Source organism: Zalophus californianus, chromosome 9 (assembly GCF_009762305.2).
Source record: "Zalophus californianus isolate mZalCal1 chromosome 9, mZalCal1.pri.v2, whole genome shotgun sequence".
Taxonomy (NCBI): Eukaryota; Metazoa; Chordata; class Mammalia; order Carnivora; family Otariidae; genus Zalophus; species Zalophus californianus.
In genome coordinates, this window is record NC_045603.1 from 111,855,260 (window position 1) to 111,878,411 (window position 23,152).

A 23,152-nucleotide genomic window follows, 5' to 3' on the forward strand; every position below is an offset into this window, starting at 1 on the left:
CAGTTCCTTCATCTCTCAACTGGGAATAGTAATTCTTGCTCTGGAACAGCCAGATGAGATAAGATACAGTTGATTCTCATCATTCACAAGAGTCACATTCTATGAGGTTGTAGCTAATACTGAACCGTTGCTCCATAGCATTAGGTTCCTGTGAGCCTCTGGTCACAACACAACGTTTTCATCAATTATCAGTACAGAACTTAGCTTTATGTGGAGTCGTTAACCCTGAACTCACAGACACAACATGATCACTCATGCCTAAACAAAGCTTATCTAACACATGTATTTTTTCTACAAGGCACATCAGTGTCTTCTCACACTTAGGAACACTGGACAGCACAGCAGCACTATGCTTGAGGGCTACTTTAGACAGTGAAATCACCAACCAAAAAGGAAAAAAAAATAAGAAAAATGTGACATTAATAGAGCACAAAAATGACACTTGTTTGTAATAGAAGAGCTGAAAGAAGGCAGAGCATGGGCCACTGCTGAGAATGTGCATATGGAATGACTCAGGTGTTTGCTTGTGCGTGTCCACAGATGACCGTGCAAGTGTCACCAGTATGGATTTAGGGACTGCAAAGAAATTTGGCAAATTTGTACCTATAGAATCTGGAAATAATGAGGATCAACTGTATACAAGTGTACCTTGTAAAGTCTTTTATTTTTTTTATTTTTTTATTGTTATGTTAATCACCATACCTTACATCATTAGTTTTTGATGTAGTGTTCCATGATTCATTGTTTTCATATAACACCCAGTGCTCCATGCAGAACGTGCCCTCTTTAATACCCATCGCCAGGCTAACCAATCCCCCCACCCCTCTCCCCTCTAGAACCCTCAGTGTTTCTCAGAGTCCATCATCTCTGATGGTTCATCTCCCCCTCCGATTTCCCCCACTTCATTCTTCCCCTCCTGCTATCTTCTTCTTTTTTTTTTTTTCTTAACATATATTGCATTATTTGTTTCAGAGCTAGGTGATAGACATTGGGGAGGGTATCTGCTATGGTGAGCACTGTGAATTGTGCAAGACTGTTGAATCTCAGATCTGTACCTCTGAAACAAATAATGTAAAGTCTTTTAAATTCTTTTAAAGCACAATGTAAATTTCAGAATAATTTGCAGAATAACTTACTTTGGGTAACATTTAACTCAGATATAATAATTTTGTGCAAAGTTGGTATTATCAATGTCAAGTTAATAAAGTAATAAATATAGGGCTCCTGGGTAGCTCAATCAGTTAAGTGTCTGCCTTCAGCTCAGGTCATGATCTCAGGGTCCTGGGATCCAGCCCCGAGTCAAGTCGGACTGCCTGCTCAGTGGGGAGTCTGTTTCTCCCTCTCCCTCTGTCCCTCCCCACCACTTATGCTCTCGTACGCTCTCTCTCTCTCAAATAACATCTTTAAAAAAAAATAAAAATAAAGTAATAAATATATTATTTGAAAGAGAATCACAAGTTTTTAGCTCAATAAAGCTGTGAATACAACTATTAACGCAAATTCTTTAGCTCTTCAGCTCTCACATTTAATGCACAGTAGCAAGGAGAACCACTATAATCTGATGCTTTGTGTTTAGTGCTTAACATGGCTTTGGACCTCATTATGGGGGGGAGGGGACATTCCCTATGTATTACCAAAATATTATGTTTCCAAATATGTGACATTCATATGGAAACATTTTGATCTTAACTAGTGGTGTAAATGCTGTTCTTGGACTTTTGGTACCATTTTATGTCGTAGAACAAGTACAAATTGACATTTTCAAGCTGGTTTTGGTTAACTTACTTAATGTTGGAAATTGGAACTTTCCAGTGCAATAACCTCTGCAAAATACCACTATATGGATTATTAGTATATTACGCTGTTGACAGAAGTACAAATGGAAAACACACACGTACCTATAGAAGTTTTCTCATAGAACAAAATGGAAATGACCTGGGTGGCCTAAAGCTTATCACGTAGACCTTATACTCGAAGTTATTTTCCTATTTTGAGATATAATGCCAGGGTTTAGAATATTCATATTAGTAAATTCAGATTTATGAGTATTTTTGTTGTTTGAAATAGCCGTATTTTCCCTGCTTAAAAAGCAGGCTACTAATCAGATAGTCTGCTTGGGCATGTATCAGTGTCAGTGTGGCCATTTGGCACCAGAGTCTCTCAGAAGCTCCAATTAACCATGCAAATATATTTCATAGCATCACATTCCACTTTGTCAGAACCCCCGCTGCCTTTATATTATTAACATAAATGCAGGTGCAAATAGCATTTATGTTCTTTGATAGAAAGCAGTTGGAGACATTTCACTGAGGGACACAACACTTTCAGATTGTGTACATCTGTTCAAATAATGTATCCAGCCCCAGTGACATGAACACAAGGATGGAAACATCTGCCCCTGAGACCATTTGCCATATAGCAGATGCTTACATCTTTATTTATGCAGATGGTTGGTATGATGAGTTGAGCTGGGATAAAAGCAAAGAAGTTTGACAGAGGTATTTAGGATGCTTTGCAAGCCAGAAATGTAGGCTAGGCGTTTCATGTTTGTAAAAGTCTAATACTAATAAGAACAGAAATGCCTAAGTCTTATAATGCTTTAATGGAATAAACATACTGTCCCATCGGTAAATTAGTTGGCATCAAAATTGTAAAGATACTTACAGAAATTCCAACATCCAACTTATACTAGAAAGAAAAACGTATTAGTTTTGTTTTGATAAAATAATTTAAAATGATTTTGAATGCATTTGTTACAAGTTCTTTAAAAACAGTGCTCTGTGTTTTAAAAGATTATGTACTACCAAAAGAATCTTGTGATGACATTTCTTAAAACTGGAGGAAAATACAAATGTCATTAGTTTAAATATAATTTATGAGATATTCCATGAATATAAATTCAAACTAAGTAAAATAAATTTCTGAAGCATTTCACCTTTATAGATTTTTGTCAAGCATTTTATTACTTAATCTTCATTGTAACATTTCCAACTACTGAAGTTTTAATTATAATTGATATTTTTATTAGAATAAATTACCTTGAAGTGCTTCATTTTCAAAACTCTGTCCTATGGATCTGCCATATTATAGTCTCACAGGAAACAACAGTGAAGGAAACAAAAACTTATCAACCAAAAGCAAGACATTTCCAGATTTTATCTTCTGTTCTCAGTCACACGCCCAACAAAAAAATCATAGAACCTCAAAAGAGCTGGGACATTAAATTTCATCTAGTTGAGCAGTTCTCAAACTTTTTAGTTTCAGGATCCCTTTTATACTCCTAAAAATTTGAGGACTCTAAAGAACATTTGTTTATGTCCATTATATCCATTGGTATTTATCATATTTGAGATTATAAACTGAAAAAATATATATATATATATTTGTGAATTCATTTTAAAATAACAAAAACAAGCTCATTACAGCTTAATATAAGTAACCTATTTTATGTAATTAGAAACAATTAGTGAGAAGATTGGCATTGACTTTTGTTTTTTGCCAATATGTTACAAGTCTGGCTTCATTAAAAATGTCGGAGTCTCATATCCAGTCTTACATTCAGTATATTGTGATATGTCATTTACGTTGAGGTGTTTGTAGAAGATCCAGCTTTACAGTAGCTGGAAACAGAGGGCGTATATTAATAGCCTTTTCAGATAATTGTGCCTCTTTGTCTTTGATACAACACCAAAATGTGTCCCATAACTATGACTGACTTTAAATGAGTCAGGTCACTTCTTAAACTTTAGTTGTGATGAGAAATTTGAAACCACGTCATGGTGCTTCTTGTATTCTGCTACCTTTTGGTCTGTCTTACACTTGAGTGAGTCTTTTACCCATCCATGTAACATCAGGTATTGGTTATTTGAGGGGGGAAAAAAGCTCATTGAGTTTGCAGATCTTCTATACATAATTTTATTCAATATTTGAAAGATCCTCTTTGTTAATGTAACCACCAGTCTCATCTCAAAAATCATTGAGTACTGGGAAGCTTCAAGCTCCCAGTGATGGATTCATGTTTTCCAAAATTCTGCTGCTTTTAAGGATGATTTTTATCACTGCCAACAGTTACCGTCAGATGTTTTTTCTTGTAGTGACAAGCTCTGTTAGTTCACTTTTAGAAGATGTCTGCCAGATACCTAAGTTCGACCATGCTCTTTCAGCATGTGTCTGTCAGATGTAGTTTCAAGTAGAAGTGGTGTTCCATGACGAAAGCCGCTAGTTCAGCTTCACAACTCAGGGGCACAAGTGCTTTTCCTCAAGTCATCCTTCGGCATGCAGCAGAAGGTTCTATGAGTCTAAACTCTGTGTTGTAGTGCTGAGAGATTGTGTTGGTGAACAATATGGCCGTGCAGACAGTTTGCTCTCATTGCCTAAATTCACGCTAAGGCGCCAGAGCAGTTTGACCCAGTGCTCCCTTTTGTCCCATCAGTGCAACAGATGCAAAGGTCAATGCATTGGAAAAGGCAAATGGCATCTTGTTATTAGTATGAGAAGACAGTGTTGGGGCCCTTCCCAGGGTTGGCAGACCACACTTTGAGAAGCGATGATCCAGTGTAATCCTTTCTCGTTAAAGGAAGCAACTAAAGGCCATTAAGGATTATTATCTTGCTCAGACCCATTCCAGTAGCAAAAGGAAGAACCAAAGCCAGACCTCTGCCCTCCTTCTTATGTGTGTTGTAATTTGCTTTTCCCTGAGGAACTCCCTCTCCCCCTGCCCCACCAAAAAAGGAGAATCCCACAGATCCAAACTATAGGCACAGCACTGATGTTTGATCAAGTTTATTAAAGGGGCAGGACTTGCCACATGAGGAATTCAGAAATTCAGCATTTTTAGACATTTTTATTCAGTCCCAATGTTCTTCAATGACTTCCATTTCAAAGGCAGGTGGTACAGGATTAGAAAACCTATATTATCTCTAAAATTATAAAAGACCTTTGTAATGATTTTTTTCTTCATTTTTGCATATCATAAAAAACTACTTTAAGTCAGTACTTGTTGTGTAATTGTTGCTTTAAAAAAATTACATTTTGGTGTGAGCCTAATTTGCTGTCCAGAAGCTTTGCAAAAGAAGGCCACGCAGGCAAGAGTGGCCAGGACTGAAGGGAATCACTCTGTGTATTAACTGTCTCTCCAGCAACGATGCTATGGATTCCTATTATGTGGCACTCACCAGCCACCAGAGGAGACTGACAGGCGAATAGATAAATTACAAAACACCTTAGTAATAAGTTCAGTGTGTTGGAATGTAACAGTTTTGGTGCCGGACAGACCTGGGTTCAAATCGAACTCTCACTTACCAGCCTTGTGCCCTTACAAGAAATACTCAGTTTCTGTGTCTGTAGACTAGAGATGTTAATATTGAGAGTTGATGGAGGATTAAGTGAGATACAATCGATTAAGCACCTAATCTGACTCCTGACAGAAGGACATGTTAGTACTACACAATGGAATTTTTTTTTTTAAAGATTTTATTTATTTGACAGAGAGAGAGATAGCGAGAGCAGGAACATAAGCAGGGGGAGTGGGAGAGGGAGAAGCATGCTCCCCGCTGAGCAAGGAGACCGATGTGGGGCTCGATCCCAGGACCCTGGGATCATGACCTGAGCTGAAGGCAGACGCTTAATGACTGAGCCACCCAGGTGCCCCTACACAATGGAATTTAAGGGGATAGGAGATTGAGGGATGAATAGAAGTTGATGAGTAGAGACAGGGACCATGTACACTAACTACTATTAAATTTTCTCATGAAGAAAAGAAAGGAGATAGGGCAGTAGCTTGAAGAGAAGATAGAGAGAGCCCAAATACTCTTTATTGGGGTTTTGGATTTTATATTTTTGTGTTCGGCAAAAGCAAAGGAGAAAGCAAGACAGTACAGTTGAGAGTTAATAGTTCACTCATTTGGTGAATAACATATTGTGCAATGGCTGTGTACCAGATACTGATCTGGGGACCGAGGTCTTGGCAGTGAACAAAATAAGCTCCTGCTTGCTTGGAGCTTATATTCTAGCAGGAGGAGACATAATATAGTATTGTTATAATGAAGGACAGTTAGAGTAGAGGAAGAAACAGCAGGTGATCTCATGGGGCTGAGCAGCTACTTCTAGATGGGATGGTCAGGGAACACTGGGAGCGCACCGATGGTAGAGGATCCCTGAGGCATCACAGAGGGCCTGGAGAGAAGCGTGGGGTTCAGAACAGGGTTGGAAATACTCCTATTTCCTTATTCTAAAATGCACATTTTTTTCATATTTTAATGTCTTAGGACTTGAGGTAGGTGAATTGTATGTTTAGAGTAACAGTACTTCTCTCTCCTTTCCCCTCACCCCAGAATAGGTAAATTTATTTGTGTTGTTTAATTACATATAAGAATTTAGAAATAGAAAGAAGGAACAGTAAATGAGTTTCTACTTGATGACTTCTCTTTGTCCACAAGGTCTTAGTCTCTCCAGGCTGCTATAGCAAAGTACCATAGAATAAGTGGCTTATAAACAAGAGAAATCGATATCTCACAATTCTGGAGGCTGAAAGTACAAGATCAGGGTGCCAGCATGGTCAGATTCTGGGGACCACTGTCGTGGAGGAAAAATTTTTCCTCTACCCTTTTTGGTTCTTTGGCTGACCTAATAATAAAATTAACATAGGACAAGAGAAAAACAAATTTAATTATGTCTGAATGGAGGCCCCACAAAAACAGTGTGACCCAAAGACAAGTTGGGCAATTGAGATTTATAGGCCATCCTGAGCTAAGGAATGGGATAGAGGCCTTGGGCTCCAGAGAGGAGGAGGGTAATTCATAGGATGTTAAGAAGAGCAGATGTTTGGTAATTAGATGTTTGTCCTGTCATACAGATAGGTTATTCAGATGAAAGTTATCTTTGGTAATAGCCCTCTCTCTGAGCCAGGCTGCCTAGCAAAATTCTTTTAGGTGGTTAGGAAGAGCTAAAAGTTTTTCTTGGGTCTTCTGGGTCTTGATTGCCTTCACTCAAAATAATCCACATGCCAGAGTAGCGTATGTGGTGTCATGTATTCTGCTCCCCTTCAGAGCCCTCTTCTGGGTTGCAAACAATCTTTTCATTGTATTCTCACGTGGCAGAAAGAAGGCAAGAGAGTTCTGTAGGATCTCTTTTATGAAGACATTAATCCTGTTCATAAGGGTTCTACCCTCATGACCTAATTATCTTCCAGTGGCTCCACCTTTTAATACCATTATGCTGGGGCATTCGGATTTCAACATACGAATTTTGGGGGAACACAAACATTTCATCCATTGCAAAGTCAATGCCAAAAATCATTGGCAAGAGAGAGAGAGACACGGGGATAAGGTGGGGGCAGGGGAGAGAGGGAGTGCTTCAGAAAAGCAATGGGAGAAACCTGAGCTAGCCCCAGTGAGGAACTGAAGGGAGTCTCTTCCCTAAGACAGATTGTGGAATAGGTCTGCAGTTCGACACTGGGAACTTTAAATTTGTCATGTTCTCCAGTGTTCACAGTAGTTGGATTTCTCAGCACTAGGCAGCAAGCAGTGGGAGTGGAGAGCACAGTGTGGGACCAGGTAGGGTAGGTGCTGTAGAGAGATAGCAGTGGGGTGAACCCAGCATATGCTGTCAGAGCCCACGGATGGTCAGCCATTAGGCCAGTTCCAGAACCAGGGGTTATCTACCTATGTACACACACATATAAATGTGCAGAGCCTTGAGAAAAAGGGAATACAGGTGGACTGCATAATTCACTGCATCTCTTCAGGGAAGATGGAGAGCTAACTCTGACATGTTTCTAACGTGTAGATGAGAGTACATGTTCCTTCAACCAGACTTTGTCATTGCCATCCAAATAACAGTAAAGGTGTTGATGGAGGAGAAGCCGGGCAGAATTCACAAGGAAAAGATCCCAGAGTGGTTCCACAGCTTTCTGGCTCTGATGAGTTCGCTCTCTGTAGTAGCTCAGGTCAACATCTGATTCCCTCAGCTGCATCTCAGAGTCTGTATTTGCCAGTTAACTCCTACACAACCAGTCTGGTCCGTTTCACAAAGGTAACCACTGCTCATGCAGTTACCTCAGTACCAGTGGGCACCTGCTGCCTTATTGTCTTTCTCTATTTTTTTCAGTGTGTCCATATTCTAGGTGGTCTCTCTATATTAATCAAGGTGTGTCTTCACTAAGAAATAATTAACAGTCAAGACTTACCAAACAGGAGTTTTAGGGAATAATAATCCACATGACAAAGGAATACACAGTCCTGTGCATTTGCACTTACAAATCATGAACTATTTGACATAAAAGCTGAGGTAGAGAAAAACTTGCAGCAAAAAGGGTTATAAATCACTGCGAGTTGAAGATAAATCAGAAGTGAAAACAAAACATCTGTAAAACTGTACTATAAAGCAGTGGAACGGTTACAGTTTGCATGCTCCTTAAAAATGCCCATTCTATAAAGTAAATCTACCCTTGAAATCACAGTATAAAACTATCTTTGTGATTCCAGTCCCTTGCTTTTAACCATACTGTGATCTTTTCTGCTTTGGTTTCATAATCATGGTATTTTGACCAAAGGCCAGAGCCTTCTGCATGTGTCCTGGTTTAATTGTTCCAACTGACTGCACATTCTCATGTTGAAACCGTATCTTTCTGTTTATCCCACTAAGGAAAAGGTTTTCTTCACCAACTGTCATCTTGTTACTCATCCCAGATACTTAACCGTTCCAACTGATATTAAAATATAAGATTAAAAAGAAGGGGCCCGTTTTTAATTTGTTGGTGGAAGAGTTCTTGCCATGAGATATCCGTGTGGCTTAAAAGCTCTTCTGCAGATGTTTCCTTGCCCATCCATTGTGTTGAAAAACCAACTGACTCAGAAAATGCCGGAATCTCCTGGAAAGTGTGCACAGATGTTTGCTAGGAAGGGTAGGACATCAACTGTCTTTACCTGGAAGAAGTTGTTATCAAGGTCTTCTGATTTTCAACTATGTGACCCAACTGAATCTTAATAATTCCAGTTAATATTAACAATAAGAAGAAGAATGGGAGATAGGGTGCCTGGGTGGCTCGGTCAGTTTAGCGACTGCCTTCAGCTCAGGTCATGATCCCAGGGTTCTGGGATCAAGCCCTGCCATCGGGCTCCCTGCCCAGCGGGAATCTGCTTCTCCCTCTCCCTCTGCTGTTCCCCTGCTTGTGCTCTCTCACTCTCTCTCTCTCTGTCAAATAAATAAATTCTTAAAAAAAGAAAAAATAAGAAAAATGGGAGATTTCAAAAGTTTCTATTTGTCTTGCTTTGTGTCCCCCATAGATCATAAGCTTTTAGTTACATTTTCATGCTACCCACTGAAGACACAAAATTGACTGTTTTGTAATAATGAATAAAATCTTGTGCATGTTACAGTTTTTTTGGCCAAAAAGATTAATAACTTTATCTTTCTCAATGTATTAAAAATTAAAAGATTTCATATAGTTCTCAACTGCTTTTCATCAGAAGCGCTTGAAATCAAAAATTCCTCCCAGAAATAAGGACTGATAATTAAAATGAAGGAGAAATTCATTGAAATGGAGGATTATTAAAATGTATTTTAAAATGATAAAGCTTTTTACATTTTCTTTTCATTTGGGACATGAATTATGCGGTCCAAAAAGAATGATTAGATACTTGAACTTAACAAACCCTGTTGTATTAGTTTTCCTTTTATTGCCATTAACATTTTAGGTAATTGGCTTTTAAATTCTTCCATAAAGAATGCTTGTTTCCTCTTGCTTCCTGATACATTTACATGTCTAATTTATTCAATTTTAGGTGCTCCTCTTACGGCGCCCACCTTTTCTTTCCATCTTTTCTTAAGCTATTTTTAACTTTTTTCTTAATGATTCCATCACCAAAACACTGAAATCTTCAAGAAAGTGCTTTCAAAATTGCAGTTGACCTGTCCCTATCCTCTGTGAGAGGATATTTTCCCTCCTGAAATGCAAAATCACAACGGCTGTTGCTCTCAGGGTCCTGCAGAGGTGTGCCCAGCATCCCTAGTTCTGCTCTAGGCCCCTTCCCTCCCAGGGCCACTGAGACCTGGGCTCAGCTCCACCCCTGAAAGGTCTACTACCAGGGGAGTGGCTTTCTTCCTGGCCAGGGTTGAGAACAACAATTGGCATCTATACTCAATAGAAACAAAAGCAGGGAAGAGTGTCCCTGGTAGAACAGCTCTTTAAAATGCACCTATGTTTACTCCCATTCACTACAATTGTTCCTCTGATTAGCACTTTGTCAACTGGGATGGAAAACTTGGGGGCAGGGAGGAAGAGGGGGTGATTGGACAGGTGAGATGTGGGGAAGGTCAAGCTGCCAAAAGAGGTGGCTGGAGAGCCGAGAGCCGTGTGAAAGAAAAAATGCTTTACAGTGTTATTGGGACCATTATTCACAAATCATAGCCATTCCTTCCCTCTTTCCTTTATTTACCTCTCAAAAAAGAATCGTAAGTTTAAGGATTCAGTACTATTTCCATATGATTAGCATTCAAGATTTGTGCTTTTTTTTTCTTCCCACCAAAAATAACTGTCGGGAACCTCATATACTTCTTGTCAAGAGAAAGTGAAAGACTAATGTCTGCTGAGCATCTAACTGTGGTAGGCACTATCCTGGCACCTTCGTGGGTACTTTTTTCATTTAATCCTGACCGTGACCTTTGCAGCAAGATACTCTTCCGCCCATTTCATAAATGAGGACAGTTAGGCTCAGAGAGTGACTTTCCCAAGCCACGACACAGAGCCAGGAGCTGAAACCCCATCTGTCTGAACCCCAAACCCCATGTTTTCACTGGTGACCACGATAGAGGCCATCACCATGCGTAAGAGCTCAGTCAGCATGTCCGCCGGGCTAGGGTTTGAGTACCAGCACCATTACTGAACCAGCTTCGAAATCTTGATCTATAAAAAGTACTTAGCAGTAATTATTTTTTAAAGATTTATTTATTTATTTAAGAGTGAATGAGAGCACACACATGCGCACAAGCAGGGAAAAGGGCAGAGGGAGAGAATATTCAAGCAGATCAGGACCTGAGCTGAAGTCAAGAGTCAGACACTTAACCAACTGCACCACCCAGGAGCCCCTTAACAGAAATTTCTAACTCAGGTTTTTGCAGCGATTCAGTGACACAGTGCATGTGAAGTATTTGATAAGTGCTAGGAAGTAAAGAAACTCCGGTGCTCAGAAAGGAAGCATTGCTTTTCTTGCTAAGCGAGGCAAGGAATTCATGGTCTGGCAGGACAGCTCTCACAGGCCTGTGCTGCAGGGAGGGTGCCTGGCTGTCACTGGGGGTGTTATTACGGGCGGCGGGGGGTGGGGGGAGAAGGTGTTAGCAGAGACTGTGGCTCTGCAGAGCAGGGAAGTATGCAAGCAGAACAAACTGGACTCTGGATATAAGATACCCGATGGGGGAAGTACCTATTTCCTTTGTATGGTATCAGATTGCCTGAAATCTGGGCCCTAGATGTACTGACTCTAGGACTCTTAGTGCTCCACATAAATGGACTAGAAATGATATTTGGCATCCTGAGTCCTTAGACACAAAACAACTCTGTGCCTTTTGCCAGCACATTCTACAGTGCACTCTGTAGTCAGTGCTGAAGAAATTCCTGTTGATTCTGTTGCTGCAGAGGCTGGGCGGTGCCTTGGGGAGAGGGTAGGCAATGGCTCAATGTGTTTATAGGTTTTTCAACAAAATTAAGTTGAGCCCCCTTGTGTTATGAGCTGTTTCTTTTGTCTCATACTTCTCCAGGCTTTTACCATATTTGTTTTAACCAGAGACCATCTCGGGAAACAGTTTGAACCCCAGCTGGAATTTATCATTTGAAAGCCATGGCAGAGGGAGAACAGGGATGCCAGCAAATAAAATTAAAAATAGGGTTTTTCAGTTTAATAAAATTAAAACCTAAACAACATCTGAAAGTTTTGGCTCTTTTGTGGCTAAGACTCTGGCAGTACTTGTGTTCTGAGCCTAGGTCCGGGGAGCCCGTTTCAAGAGCTGGGCCTCTCGTCTTTCTGCCCACTCCCCACTCCATGCTCAGCAAAAGGCCTGGGGGTCCCAAACAGATGGAGTAATAGAACTGTGTCCAAACCAACGAAGGGACGAGGGGGACCAACTTCACTCAAACCACAGAGCAGGCCTTGGTTCTGCCAGGGGAAATGAGGGAGTTGATGATTACAGTCATCTACAGAATCACCCGCCCTTGTGCTTGTGTCTTACTTAGTATTGCCTAGGCCTTGTTGTGAGACTGTGATCAAGCTGGCTCTCATGTCAGCACTTAGTACCATCAAGCCCTCATTCTTCCCTCTGCTGTCTCTGCCTGCAACCGACGCCCATCAGACCAGTCCTTTGGTGGTGTTGGAGGAGGAGACACACATTGTACCTTCTCCAAACAAGTAGGATCTGGCAACTTTATTGGACTTGTCAGAGTCCTGTGGATAGTAAGGGCAAATTCAACTTTAAAAAATCTGCTTTAACCTTCAAATGACTATTAATTTTTCATGAATTCTCTTTAATGAGTGGGCTTTCAGAAAGTCTCATTTAATGGTAACCAAAGTTTTGGGGTATGACAAGCCATTTCTATTTCAAGTTTCCCTTTTTTTTCCCCTCTCCTTAAAATCCAGAGATAGCATTACATCTTGTAGTTAATTAGGACAACTTTGTTTATAATGTAGCCCCTTTGCGGGGAGAATGAAGGAGCGGAAGGTCACTGCTTCAAATCAGAATGGGACAGATCTGCGTGGTGTGGACTTTGGCAATTACTTGACTTCCTCAAGTCTCATTTTTCTTAATCTGTGAAAAGGGGACAATAAGTTACTTGCAACATTTGTGTGAGGGCTCAGTGAAAAGACCGAGCACAGATCCCAGCCCATAATAAGGACTCCATACCTCCATGTTTTCCTTTAATCCATAGTTCCATCAACTTTTCACCAACTGTAAATGTCACTTCGCAAAAGTTATTTTTAATACGCTTAATGTAGTAAAAACAGCCCATATTTAAAATCCTAATATTAAGTTTCACGTTGTATAATTGCACAAAATTAATTTTACTGAGTGAGCCTTTTATGTTTTCAGTTAATAAAAGTCCATGTTTAGTGCCTGAGAGTCCTGTGAGTCTCTTTAACTGTGTTATGGGAAATTTTGCAGGATTTCCAGAAATTATGAATGTCACTGGAAATTTCTACTTCTCATTATTTAGTGCACAGTTCTTTGAGATCTATAATTCAGTAGGTGACAGGGGAGGGTTTTTAGATCACACCATCTGTGGAGGCCTTGTAAATGCGTGTGAAGCAAACCACTGTTGTGGCTGCATTGCCAAGAAAGACTTCCTACAGTCACGCTGTCCTCATGTTTTAGAGTTTTAAAAAGTTAACGGCATTTTCAGCTTCTCTAAGGACTCCTATTGTTCAAACTACTAAAAAAAACAAACAAACAAACAAAAAAAACCCTGTAGTTATTCTAGCATAACTGACCTTTATTGCAAATTGCCTCGTTTTATCCTAAAGATCCCAGTGTTGCGGGAACAATTGTCAGGACTTCCATTGTCCTTCAGAAGTAATGAGCTCTAGTACTTCTCAGTGTTTAACTTTGGAGGACAGTTATGCACGCCCTGTCAAATTTTATCAGGTTACTTCCCTCATTGTTAGCAATTCTTGTCCTTTTAAGACAAGGAAAACAGAAAACAGAAGACACTCTATGTGTAATCTAGACACACATTTATGCAGACACATACCTACCCACCGTGACTTACCCCAAAGGTACCCGTTTTAAAAACACATTCAGAAGGGAAACTTCATTTTCCTTGCATTCATCCAACAGATATTGGCGAGCACCTCCTGTGTGCCAGGCACAGGGAATGTTCAGTGGAAAAGAAGCATATGTCCCATCCTGACCGCTTCGTTTCCTGTACCCCCCAGCCCAAAGGCCACCATTGAGGCCAGTTTCTTTTGCTTGCCTTCAGAGATCTTCTGTGCATAGCAGAAATATATTTGTGTGTGTACCTCACTATTTTTTTTAATCCAAGTGATAGCACACTATACATCTCACTTCTTGGAGAATATTCCAGATCGATCTAGCTCACCTTTCTATCTTACTGTTGCATAGCATTACATTGGATGGTTGGATGGTTATTTTATGATGTCCCTGTTGCTGGACATACTTAAGTAATTCCTACGGGTTACTTTTCTTCTCTTTGGGGGCCTTCTCCTCTTTCTCCTGCCTTACATTTCTTCTGCTGCATCACCCCATTCCGTGTCACTCCATCAATAATGGTTCTGGGAAAAGGGATGCCAACACACCACCTTCCTGGACACCCCTGCCCTTGTCCGTACTTCATGGTAGATCCAGGCCAGCATGATGAGGTTACATTTATCTAGTAAGGCCCTATCTTTCACCCCACAGATTTCTTGTGGTTACCCTGTAATTGTTGATTACGAAGACAACTTATCAACGGTTCTACCCCCGGATCCACTTCTTTGAATTGCAGCAAACTTGAGAGTTGACTCCATCTGGCAGACATCATACACGGTACCTTGGACTGTCGCTGCAGGCTGCCTGGGCTGCTCACCACTCGGTGTTCTCCCACGCTGGGGCAGCCACGTACCCCAGCCAGAGCCAAAGGCTTCCCTCTGTTCCCGGATCACAGTGGCCTCCTTTTCCTTTGAATGACAGTGTTCTTCCTGTGTGATTTTATTTCCACTGTAACGTAGAAACTTCTGAAGATCAATCAAAGCACATTAACTTTAAATGCATCATAATTAGCTTGCTCCCTTTTGGATGGCTCTCTAAAGTATATCTAGTTTCATTTCTGGAAACCTTCACTGTCAGAAGGTTGCTTTCTTTGGTCATAAAAAATAGGAAGCCCCTTCCCAACTTAAATCTTTAGAGACTTTGAAGTGACCTTGACCACAGGTTGTTGCTTCAGCTGTACCTTCTGGTCTTTGTTATTTCTGGTCTTCTTCATGTTGACATCACCATTCTCTGCCTCTGAGGTTCAGTTTTTCCATTTCCAGTTGTTTCTTCTCTCTTCATTCCCCACTTTACCCCTCTGTGGATGTCTGTTTTTTTCAAAAGCAGTTTCTTCTTCAGAGCTTGCTTGTTGCTCTGTGTTATCTTGTCCCCGAGCAGGATAATTTACTGTTCTCTCTTACTCCCTCAGATGGTTAGTCAGCGGGCCTCACCGATCCCCTTTATATTAAAGGGTTTTATCATGATGCTAACCCAGTTTCTTATTCTGACAGTGAAATTAAATTGAAAAAAATTTTTTTTCTGGACATAGATCCGCTCCTTTTTTAATTTTAAAAACCTGGAAAAGTTAAAGTTTGCTTTTAAACTGTGGCCCCCTTCCTTTTTTTTTTTTTAAGACGGTTTTCTAAGCTGGATCTGTAAATTCTTTATTTCAGCCATGAATCACTTAATTGCCACTTATGACTTCAACAAGTAATTATAATTATGACATTTCTGCCACACGCCCAACACTCTTCTAGACCTTGGAGACATAGACTCTGCCCTCACGAGATCCACTTCAGGCAGTGGCCCATAATGTAATCTGGGAGATGGAGCCAATGTGCTGGAGAAAATTACAATAGGAAACGGGGTAGGGAGTTCAGAATGGGGGTAGTTTCAATTCAGGCGGTCAGAGAAGAGCTCCTTGGGAAGAAGCCATTTGACCAGACTTGAAGGAAACGCTGCAGCAAGTACTGGGGATTTATCTGGAGGAAGGAGGTGCATCCTGGCAGTGAGCACAGCAAGTGCGGAGGCTAAGGAAGCAGGTGTGTGGCACCTGGAAGGAAGAGCAAAGAGGCCACCGTGGCTGGAGGGTAGCCAATGGAGGAAGTCGGTCAGAGAGGTTCCCAGGAGCCGCATGGCCTGAGGCCTTTCACACCATTGCAAGGACTTTGGCTCCAGCTCTGAGATAAAGAGCCATTGGACAATTTTGAGCAAATGAGTGAGGTAATGTGTCTTGCTCTGTGATGTAGTATTGTCACATGTTATTGAAGAGGATTTATGACTGATGAGGGACAAAGCAGCCTTTCTTCCAGTTCTTCTGTGCTTAGTTAGGAGTATGAAGTAGATCTAAAGGACCCCATGTTTTCTTTCCTCTTCCTCCCTCATCAATTTGTTGTGTAGATGCCAAGACCATTATTATCACTAATGTAATTATTTAATAAGCCTTGTCTTTAAGCAACCAAGAGCTCTCAATAACAATTAAACTTTTTGTAAACTCAATCCTGATTTAACATATTTCTTTACAACTTACTTCAGTACTTCTTCCACAAAATGAGAAGATAAGGCATAAAATGAAAGACATTTAAATTTAAAAGCCATAAATATAGAACCAGAAAATAAATCAAAGTATGTAGGAAGAAGAAGCCAATGTGACAGACCCATTTGGGAGTCTGTTGTGAGGTGATTGGCCTGTTTGTTTGCCCATGAACTTCATGGAAACAAAGCCAAAAAGGATCCCAACAGATCACACAATTATCCCAGTCTGAGTTTTTCCAGACCATCGTGCTCATCTTTTCGCTTCTTCCTCTAATGCAAGCTGCCACGTGAAATGTGTTTTTAACATACTTCTTTGTCACCAAAGAGTGATGACCTTCTAAAACAAGCTGGTCAGTATACATTTCACCCTTATTCCTACTTGTCCTACTTATTTACGTGAGGAGGGTCATTTTTGCCAAAAGAAACAACTTTCTATTAAAATGGTTAGTTTTGATAACTGTAGACATTAAAATCTGGGCTGATTTAAAAAGGTTTAATTGTCAGCTTCTGAAGGCAGAAACTGTGCCGTTCGTCTTTGTGTCGTTGGTATCCCCCGAACAGCCCTTCGGTCCTTTATCCACAACTCCGAAATCTCAAAAGCTCAGAAAACAGAAAATCCTATCAAAAGTTGGGTACCAAAATTCATTCAGAGGCAAAACCTGAACCAAGTGAGACAATTTTTTTAAAAAATCTTCCTCCGTCCCATCGTTTTGCGAATACTCAATCGGTTTTACTTACAGAAGTGGTGAGAGGTTTAATTTGGGTGCTCTGCAGACCCTGCTGGATGTTTCCGTAACAGTTGGTTTATGCATCTTACTACTTTTCTAAAATTTAAAGTGTAAATCGCAAAATACATCTGGCCCTGAAGGTTTTAGAAAGGGGCTGTGGGGCTGTCATAGCCAGTCCCTAGAGGGGCGTGGGTACCTCATAAGCGTGAGTGGGAGTGAAGTTTGACTATTTTGAGGCACTTAGAAAAGGGGAGCTCTTCCACAGCCAGGCCTGATGACCTTGAGGTCTCAGGGGAATAAAGAAAGATGACTCAGTTCTTAGAAGCGGTGCATTGAAATGCTGCCTTAGTTATTCTCTTAGAGTAGTTGTAATTGCTCTTTCGTTAACCTAATACATCCCAGGAGTAGGAAGTATTACTGTTATCAGTTAAAACTATTCCTATTAGTGTCCCAGCAGGTGCTTTTTATGTGATTCATGCATTTTTCAGGTTGTCTCCGTATCTGATCATTTTGTATCATTTTGTTTTTCTTCAGCATTTTTTAAGGTGTCACATCAGCCTTTTTAATGCTGGTGACTTAATTGCAAAAGCACACATAAACAGTTTGAAAGGTGTGAGAAGAAATTCACAAGTCACGTGGGAAATAGCAACAAAGCTAGCATTCAGTCTGGAATTCCTTCCTCCACTGTGCAAAACAACCCACTGCCCGTGGGTCAAATGGTGTGTCCTGAAAGTGAGAGAGAAATGAGCTCGATACAAGAAACGCTTGTTTCACACTGGAGATACAGTGGGACATACAGATATGGATTAAATACAGGCTTTCCCCTCTCACAGCTTAATCAGGAAAACAAGACGTGTCCCTAAAATAAGTGAAACGCACAGCAGAACATACCAGAGGAGAGTCTTTGCAGCCTGGGAGGTCAGGAAGGGAGATCAGGAACCAGAACTAGGTACATGGAGAAGGTGAGCTCGTGGAAAACAGTTTGGGAAAGACAGAGGCCAGCTCTCGAGAAGCTCTGTGTTGAGTGGCAGGGACTCACAAACAGATAAATTATTATGGAAAATGGTCAGTGTTATCCTGGGGGCTTTGGAACCATAGCGGAGACTAATCAGCCCCTGGGAAGGTGGGCAGGAGTTGACTTTAAGGCTGGGTCTTGAGGAACACAGGATTTCACACCCCCAGAAGGGCCAGGGTGGGCCTGGGAGCGCACTGCCGGTGAGTAAACTCTCCACAGTAGGACAGGGACACTAGAGTGACTTTTTATATTGTATTGTCATTGCAGGCGAATCACACATCCCTTCTGGAACGATTCAGAGTGGGAAAGGTTTGCAGAGTAAGAGTCAGTTTAGGACCATTGCGCCAAAAATCGTGCCCAAAGTCCTAACGTCCAGACTGCTATCGTGCCATTCCCCGTCACTCTCCGAGCAGGTGAATCCAGGACCCTCCACCAACGCCAAGCCCCTGGGGGTGCCCGCCCAAAATTATGCTCTGATGCAGGTTGCTGGACAGGAGGGGACGTTTTCTCTCGTCGCTCTACCACACGTTGCCTCAGCTCAGCCAGTCCAGAAGCCCAGGCTACCGCTGCCTGAAAACCTTAAACTGCCTATTCCCCGATACCAACCCCCAAGAAACAACAAAGGATCAAGAAAGAAACCCGTTCGGAGCTCCTCTGAGAGTGGTGGTGGCATACCTCCTGCCCAAACGCAAACGTCTCCCACCCCACCTGACCATCCCGAACCCCTGCCCAAAGCCGGCCCCTTGGAGCAGGTGCCATCACAAGCCCAAGCCCCAGCCGGCGTCAGCTCGGCACCACCAGCCAACCAAGGTGGCCCCGGAGACTCTCCACCTCCGGTGGCCAGTGACTGTGGAGATCCGAGCCCTCCTGCCGCCCCGACACCGTCCACACCAGAGGAGCCCTCTGCCAAGCAGGACCTTGCAAAGACTTCAGGGAAAGCAAACTTGGCGACCAGGAAAACCTGCAGTAAGGCTTCTTCCGTTGCCAGTGGAAAACTGAAAGAACAAGTCGATCTTGCAAAAGCCATGACCATTTTATCACCAGCTGTTTTTGGCAACACACTTCAGCTCATCTCTCCAGTCCCCAAAGGTAAACTGCCGATCCTCCCATACGCCAGAATGAGAACAGCAGAGGTGTGCAGAGGTCCCTCAGAGGTTACCACCACAGACAGTTCTCTGCCTGGGCTCAGGGCCGCCTGTGATCAGACCTCCTCCATCACGGAAGGCTTTCAGGCAGCCACCAAAATGGTTGGCAAGACACCTGCTCTGCAGTCGTCAAAGCAGAGTCCCTGCGAGAGTGTTTTTTGTCCCGCCGCCAGGCTGGATCTCAGCCACAAAGCAAAACTGAACAGCGGGGCGGCAAAGAGAAGAGTACGTAAACGAAAGGTACCGGAGGAAATGTTGGCGTTTCAGGGGAAAAGGAGGAAGTGTATCATTAATAAGTGTAAAGAGAGTAAAGAAAGAGTGAAAACCGATCCCCAAGAATCCAGAGACCAAAAACCCGGGGCTCTGAAGAAATACCGCAGCATTATGCCTAAGCCTGTGATCGTGGTGCCCACTCTGGCTCCCGTGGCTTCTCCAGCAGGTGCGTTACAGCCCCACACACCCGGCAGCCTGGCACAGGACGTTCTGTTGGGTAATTCACTCACTCCTAAGTATCTGGGCTGGAGGCAGGATGGCGGTGCCTCTGCGAAGCCCAGCTCTGTGCTGCGGAATGGCTTCCCCGGCATCAAGAAGCCTTGGCACCGGTGCCACGTCTGCAACCACCACTTCCAGTTCAAACAGCACCTCCGGGACCACATGAACACACACACGGACAGACGGCCTTACAGTTGTCGGATCTGTCGCAAGGCGTACGTGCGGCCCGGCAGCCTGAGCACGCACATGAAACTCCACCACGGTGAGAACCGTCTCAAGAAACTCGTGTGCTGCGAATTTTGCGCCAAGGTGTTCGGCCACGTCAGAGTCTACTTTGGCCATCTAAAAGAAGTGCACCGGGTCGTCATCAGCACCGAGCCCTCCCCCGGGGAGAGGCCGCCGGGGGACGTGCCGAAGAACAGGGGCCTGAGCGCGCGAGGGCCGGAGGGATCCGTGGAGAGGTGAGTGCTCATGGGACGGAGGCCCGGCAAGGAGGGCGCTTGGGATTTGGAGAACAGGGCGAGGTGTCATCTCTCAGATGAAGATTTCCTAAGGTGGCTGCCTCTTCCTCCTCATTCTCTAAAGAGTGATCTCATTTCTCTTGGGTTTCTGAGCAGTGACAGTGTTTCATTACTCTCACCCCTGTAAGGCCAGGTGCAGGTCTGCTGGGGACCACAGAGTGAGGGAGAATTTTGGCATCTGAAATACGAAGCAGTCAAGTCCTGCACATAGTTCCCGGTGCTCTCTACAAAGTAACTGTCCCCAAACCTTTGGCCACAGATTTATATCTAAACCCCATCCTTTGTCCCAGAATACGGCCTGACCCGTGGTGGGGACTCTGCATGCCCCACACTGACTACACCCTCAGGTGCCCAGACCCAACCCTTTGCACGTGCCCAGTTTTTCCTGTCAGGCCAGATTAACGTTGCCCGGGTCACTGCCCCCCTGTGCAGACCCTGGCTTCGGGTGTCAGGGACCAGCAGGCTGCGAGCGGTGGGTGCGCCAGGGAGTGCCCCTCGGTTTGCCCGCTTTCCGCCGGATGACAGGGAGCTTCCCTGGAAGCCGTTCTCATCCGCACCAGGAAAATTAAATACTGTCTAACGTTAGACGCTCTGCCTCTCGTCATTCTTAATTGTCCTAATTGTTCCAGATACTTTCTATCCCGTTGTGTCTTCCTCTGTCACGTTCGTTCATTCGTTCATTCGTTCATTCAACGAATGAAGTCAGGGTCACCTTTCCTGTTTCTTCCCGGCTTTTCTGTAGTTTCTCTGCTTTTCTTCGGGCTTCCCTGTCCACCTGCAGACATCTGTGCCTTTCCTTAACTCATATAGCGGCCTCCCTCAAGAAACCACCCCTTCTTCATAGTCTCCTGGGGTGCATTTTGATTTTCAGGTACAATGTCCACACTGCTTTCCGTGCTCAAGGTTAGTGAGGAAGGGCAACAGTGTGGCCGAACCAGCAGCGTCCCTGCCATGCTTCACTTGCTGCTACCTGGCTCCTGAGTTGATGACACCTCGTTGGTCACCAAAGAGTAGTCAGCCCCCCTGGGGGAGAGACAGGTTAGAAAACACCCCTTCCCTCAGTGGACGCTGGGAGCTCGAGAACCGGGTGGCCCCAAGCAGGAGTGACGGCTCGTGTTCCCTGTGGCTTCTGCTTCCCCGGTGCTGTTTCCCCCGCCCCCCTGAACTTCTCCTCAGCGGGGGTGTTTTGGATCCCTGAAGGCGAGTGTCCGAGAGGAAAAGCTCCGGTTATGGTTTTCGTGAAATCTTCTATTGCCTTATTTCCCCCCTCTTTTCAGGGAAAACAAGTCGAGCCTGGAAGAAGACCTCCTCCTCACCCAGGCAGATGAAGTCAAGTTGCAAATCAAATGTGGCCGCTGTCAGATCACTGCTCAGTCTTTGGCTGAAATCAAGTTTCATTTACTTTACATCCATGGAGAGGAAATTCAGGGCCGGCTGCAAGAGGAGATCCTACCAGGAAGCAGAGGCGCTCAGGAGGACCTGGTGAAACACGCTGCTCCTTTCTGGAAACAGCATCCTGAAAGAAGAAAGCTACTTAACAAGCACGGCCCCCCTGATGAGGAGTTCCCCACATTTCCCAAACTGAAAAGGCAGCTCTGCCTTCATCCCCAGAAGGATATGGAAATCCTCAGGAAGGCTGAAGGAGCCCAGGCAGGACCCAGCGAGGCGGGGGCGGGTCCCAGCCCCTACGCCCCCCAACTTCGGTCCCATTCAGGCTTTAACTGCGTCTTGTGCACACAGACACTGCCAAGGAAGGAAGAACTCCTCCTGCACTGGGAGCAGCAACACAACTGTGAGGACCCTCCCAAGCTGTGGACGATTTTAAACGCCCTCTCCCACCAGGGAGTGATCGGACTTTCTGGCAAAACTGAACAATGAAATACTGGGGTGGGAAGGGGGTTAAAGAGAGTGTTGCTTGCTTGCTTTCTCTTTCTCTCAAAGCTTTGTGTTCCTAGGGTGGTGCTTAGTTATAAAAGTCAAACAAGTTAGGATCAGCATTAATGAGCACAAGTGATTTTGTGCATAGTTTTATTTTCTTATGAAATATACTTATATATATATATATGTCTTCGATGTATATTTTTCTAGCCACATGCAGTTTTATTTCAGAATTCTGTGTACCAATTGTTAAGTGTCCCAGACCTTGAGAATAAATAAAAAGATGAAAATTTGGAGATTGAACTGTAAAAAATGAGAGGCTGTTCTTCAAATACTGTTTTCAGCATGTCTGAGTGTGTGCATATATCATTTTGTTCAGCTGGTTTCTGTTTAAGTAGACCGACAAATGTGATACGTTTCCAGGTGGCAAAACCAGTTCAATCTCAAGTGTAGTATAGTGTTGATATTTATCAGATTTGCTGGTGTAGTAGGAGAGGCTATAGAGCAGTACATTTAATAAGGTTCGTGTCTACTGTAATGGAAAATCCATGTTTCTGGGACTTAGATTTTTTTTGTTTTAATTTTGCTATTTTCTTAAATGTACATTGCTTTGAAGATCAGATGTTGGTTAAGCCTTACAGCTGTAGTGTTCCATATCAAAGTAATCAAAACTTTTTTAGTACTTCAGCTAATAAAAAAACATTTTGGTTAAAAGTTCTTTTCAAATAGTCCTTCAGGCCAGGAAATTTACTATCTGGGAAGTGCACTAGGTGGTGCAGTCCAGATGGCGAGGTGTCTGAACGGCTCGCCCTCCCTCCCAAGGAACTTCACAGGGTTGTCACTAGCCGATCAGCTTTCGATGCCACTGTGCCTTTCAAGCCCAGGGTTCACTTTGAAAGTCAAGAGTAATTGATTGCCTCTTAAATTCCTGGGCTATGACCTTGAATCAGAAAAGTTGCCATTTGGAGCTCCGGGCCATCCTTGGCTGCAAAATCATTTTCTTAGAACAGGAGAGTGTGAGCAGCCATCCAACTGAAATTTCCGCCTTTGGGCGAAGGTGCTGCGCATGTGGCCTGCCCCGTTTGTCCAGAGCGCAGCCCATTTTTC

The 23,152-nt window shown here is 43.1% G+C and overlaps 1 protein-coding gene across 6 annotated transcripts in view; it reads left to right on the top strand.

The window, feature by feature from the left end:
* The window catches only part of ZNF438 (zinc finger protein 438), a 177,442-nt gene extending 154,696 nt beyond the window's left edge, over window positions 1–22,746 (top strand). For 5 of the 6 annotated variants that reach the window (XM_027595564.2, XM_027595563.2, XM_027595565.2 and 2 more), the window contains 2 exons: window positions 18,277–20,107; window positions 21,445–22,746. In XM_027595564.2, the coding sequence (XP_027451365.1) occupies window positions 18,277–20,107; window positions 21,445–22,045 (2,432 nt within the window). In that variant the 3' untranslated portion in view covers window positions 22,046–22,746. Of the gene's footprint in view, window positions 1–15,407; window positions 15,955–18,276; window positions 20,108–21,444 lie in introns of those variants that run through there. The other variant, XM_027595570.2, reaches the window with a different exon arrangement.
* The last annotated feature ends 406 nt before the right edge of the window (window positions 22,747–23,152 follow it).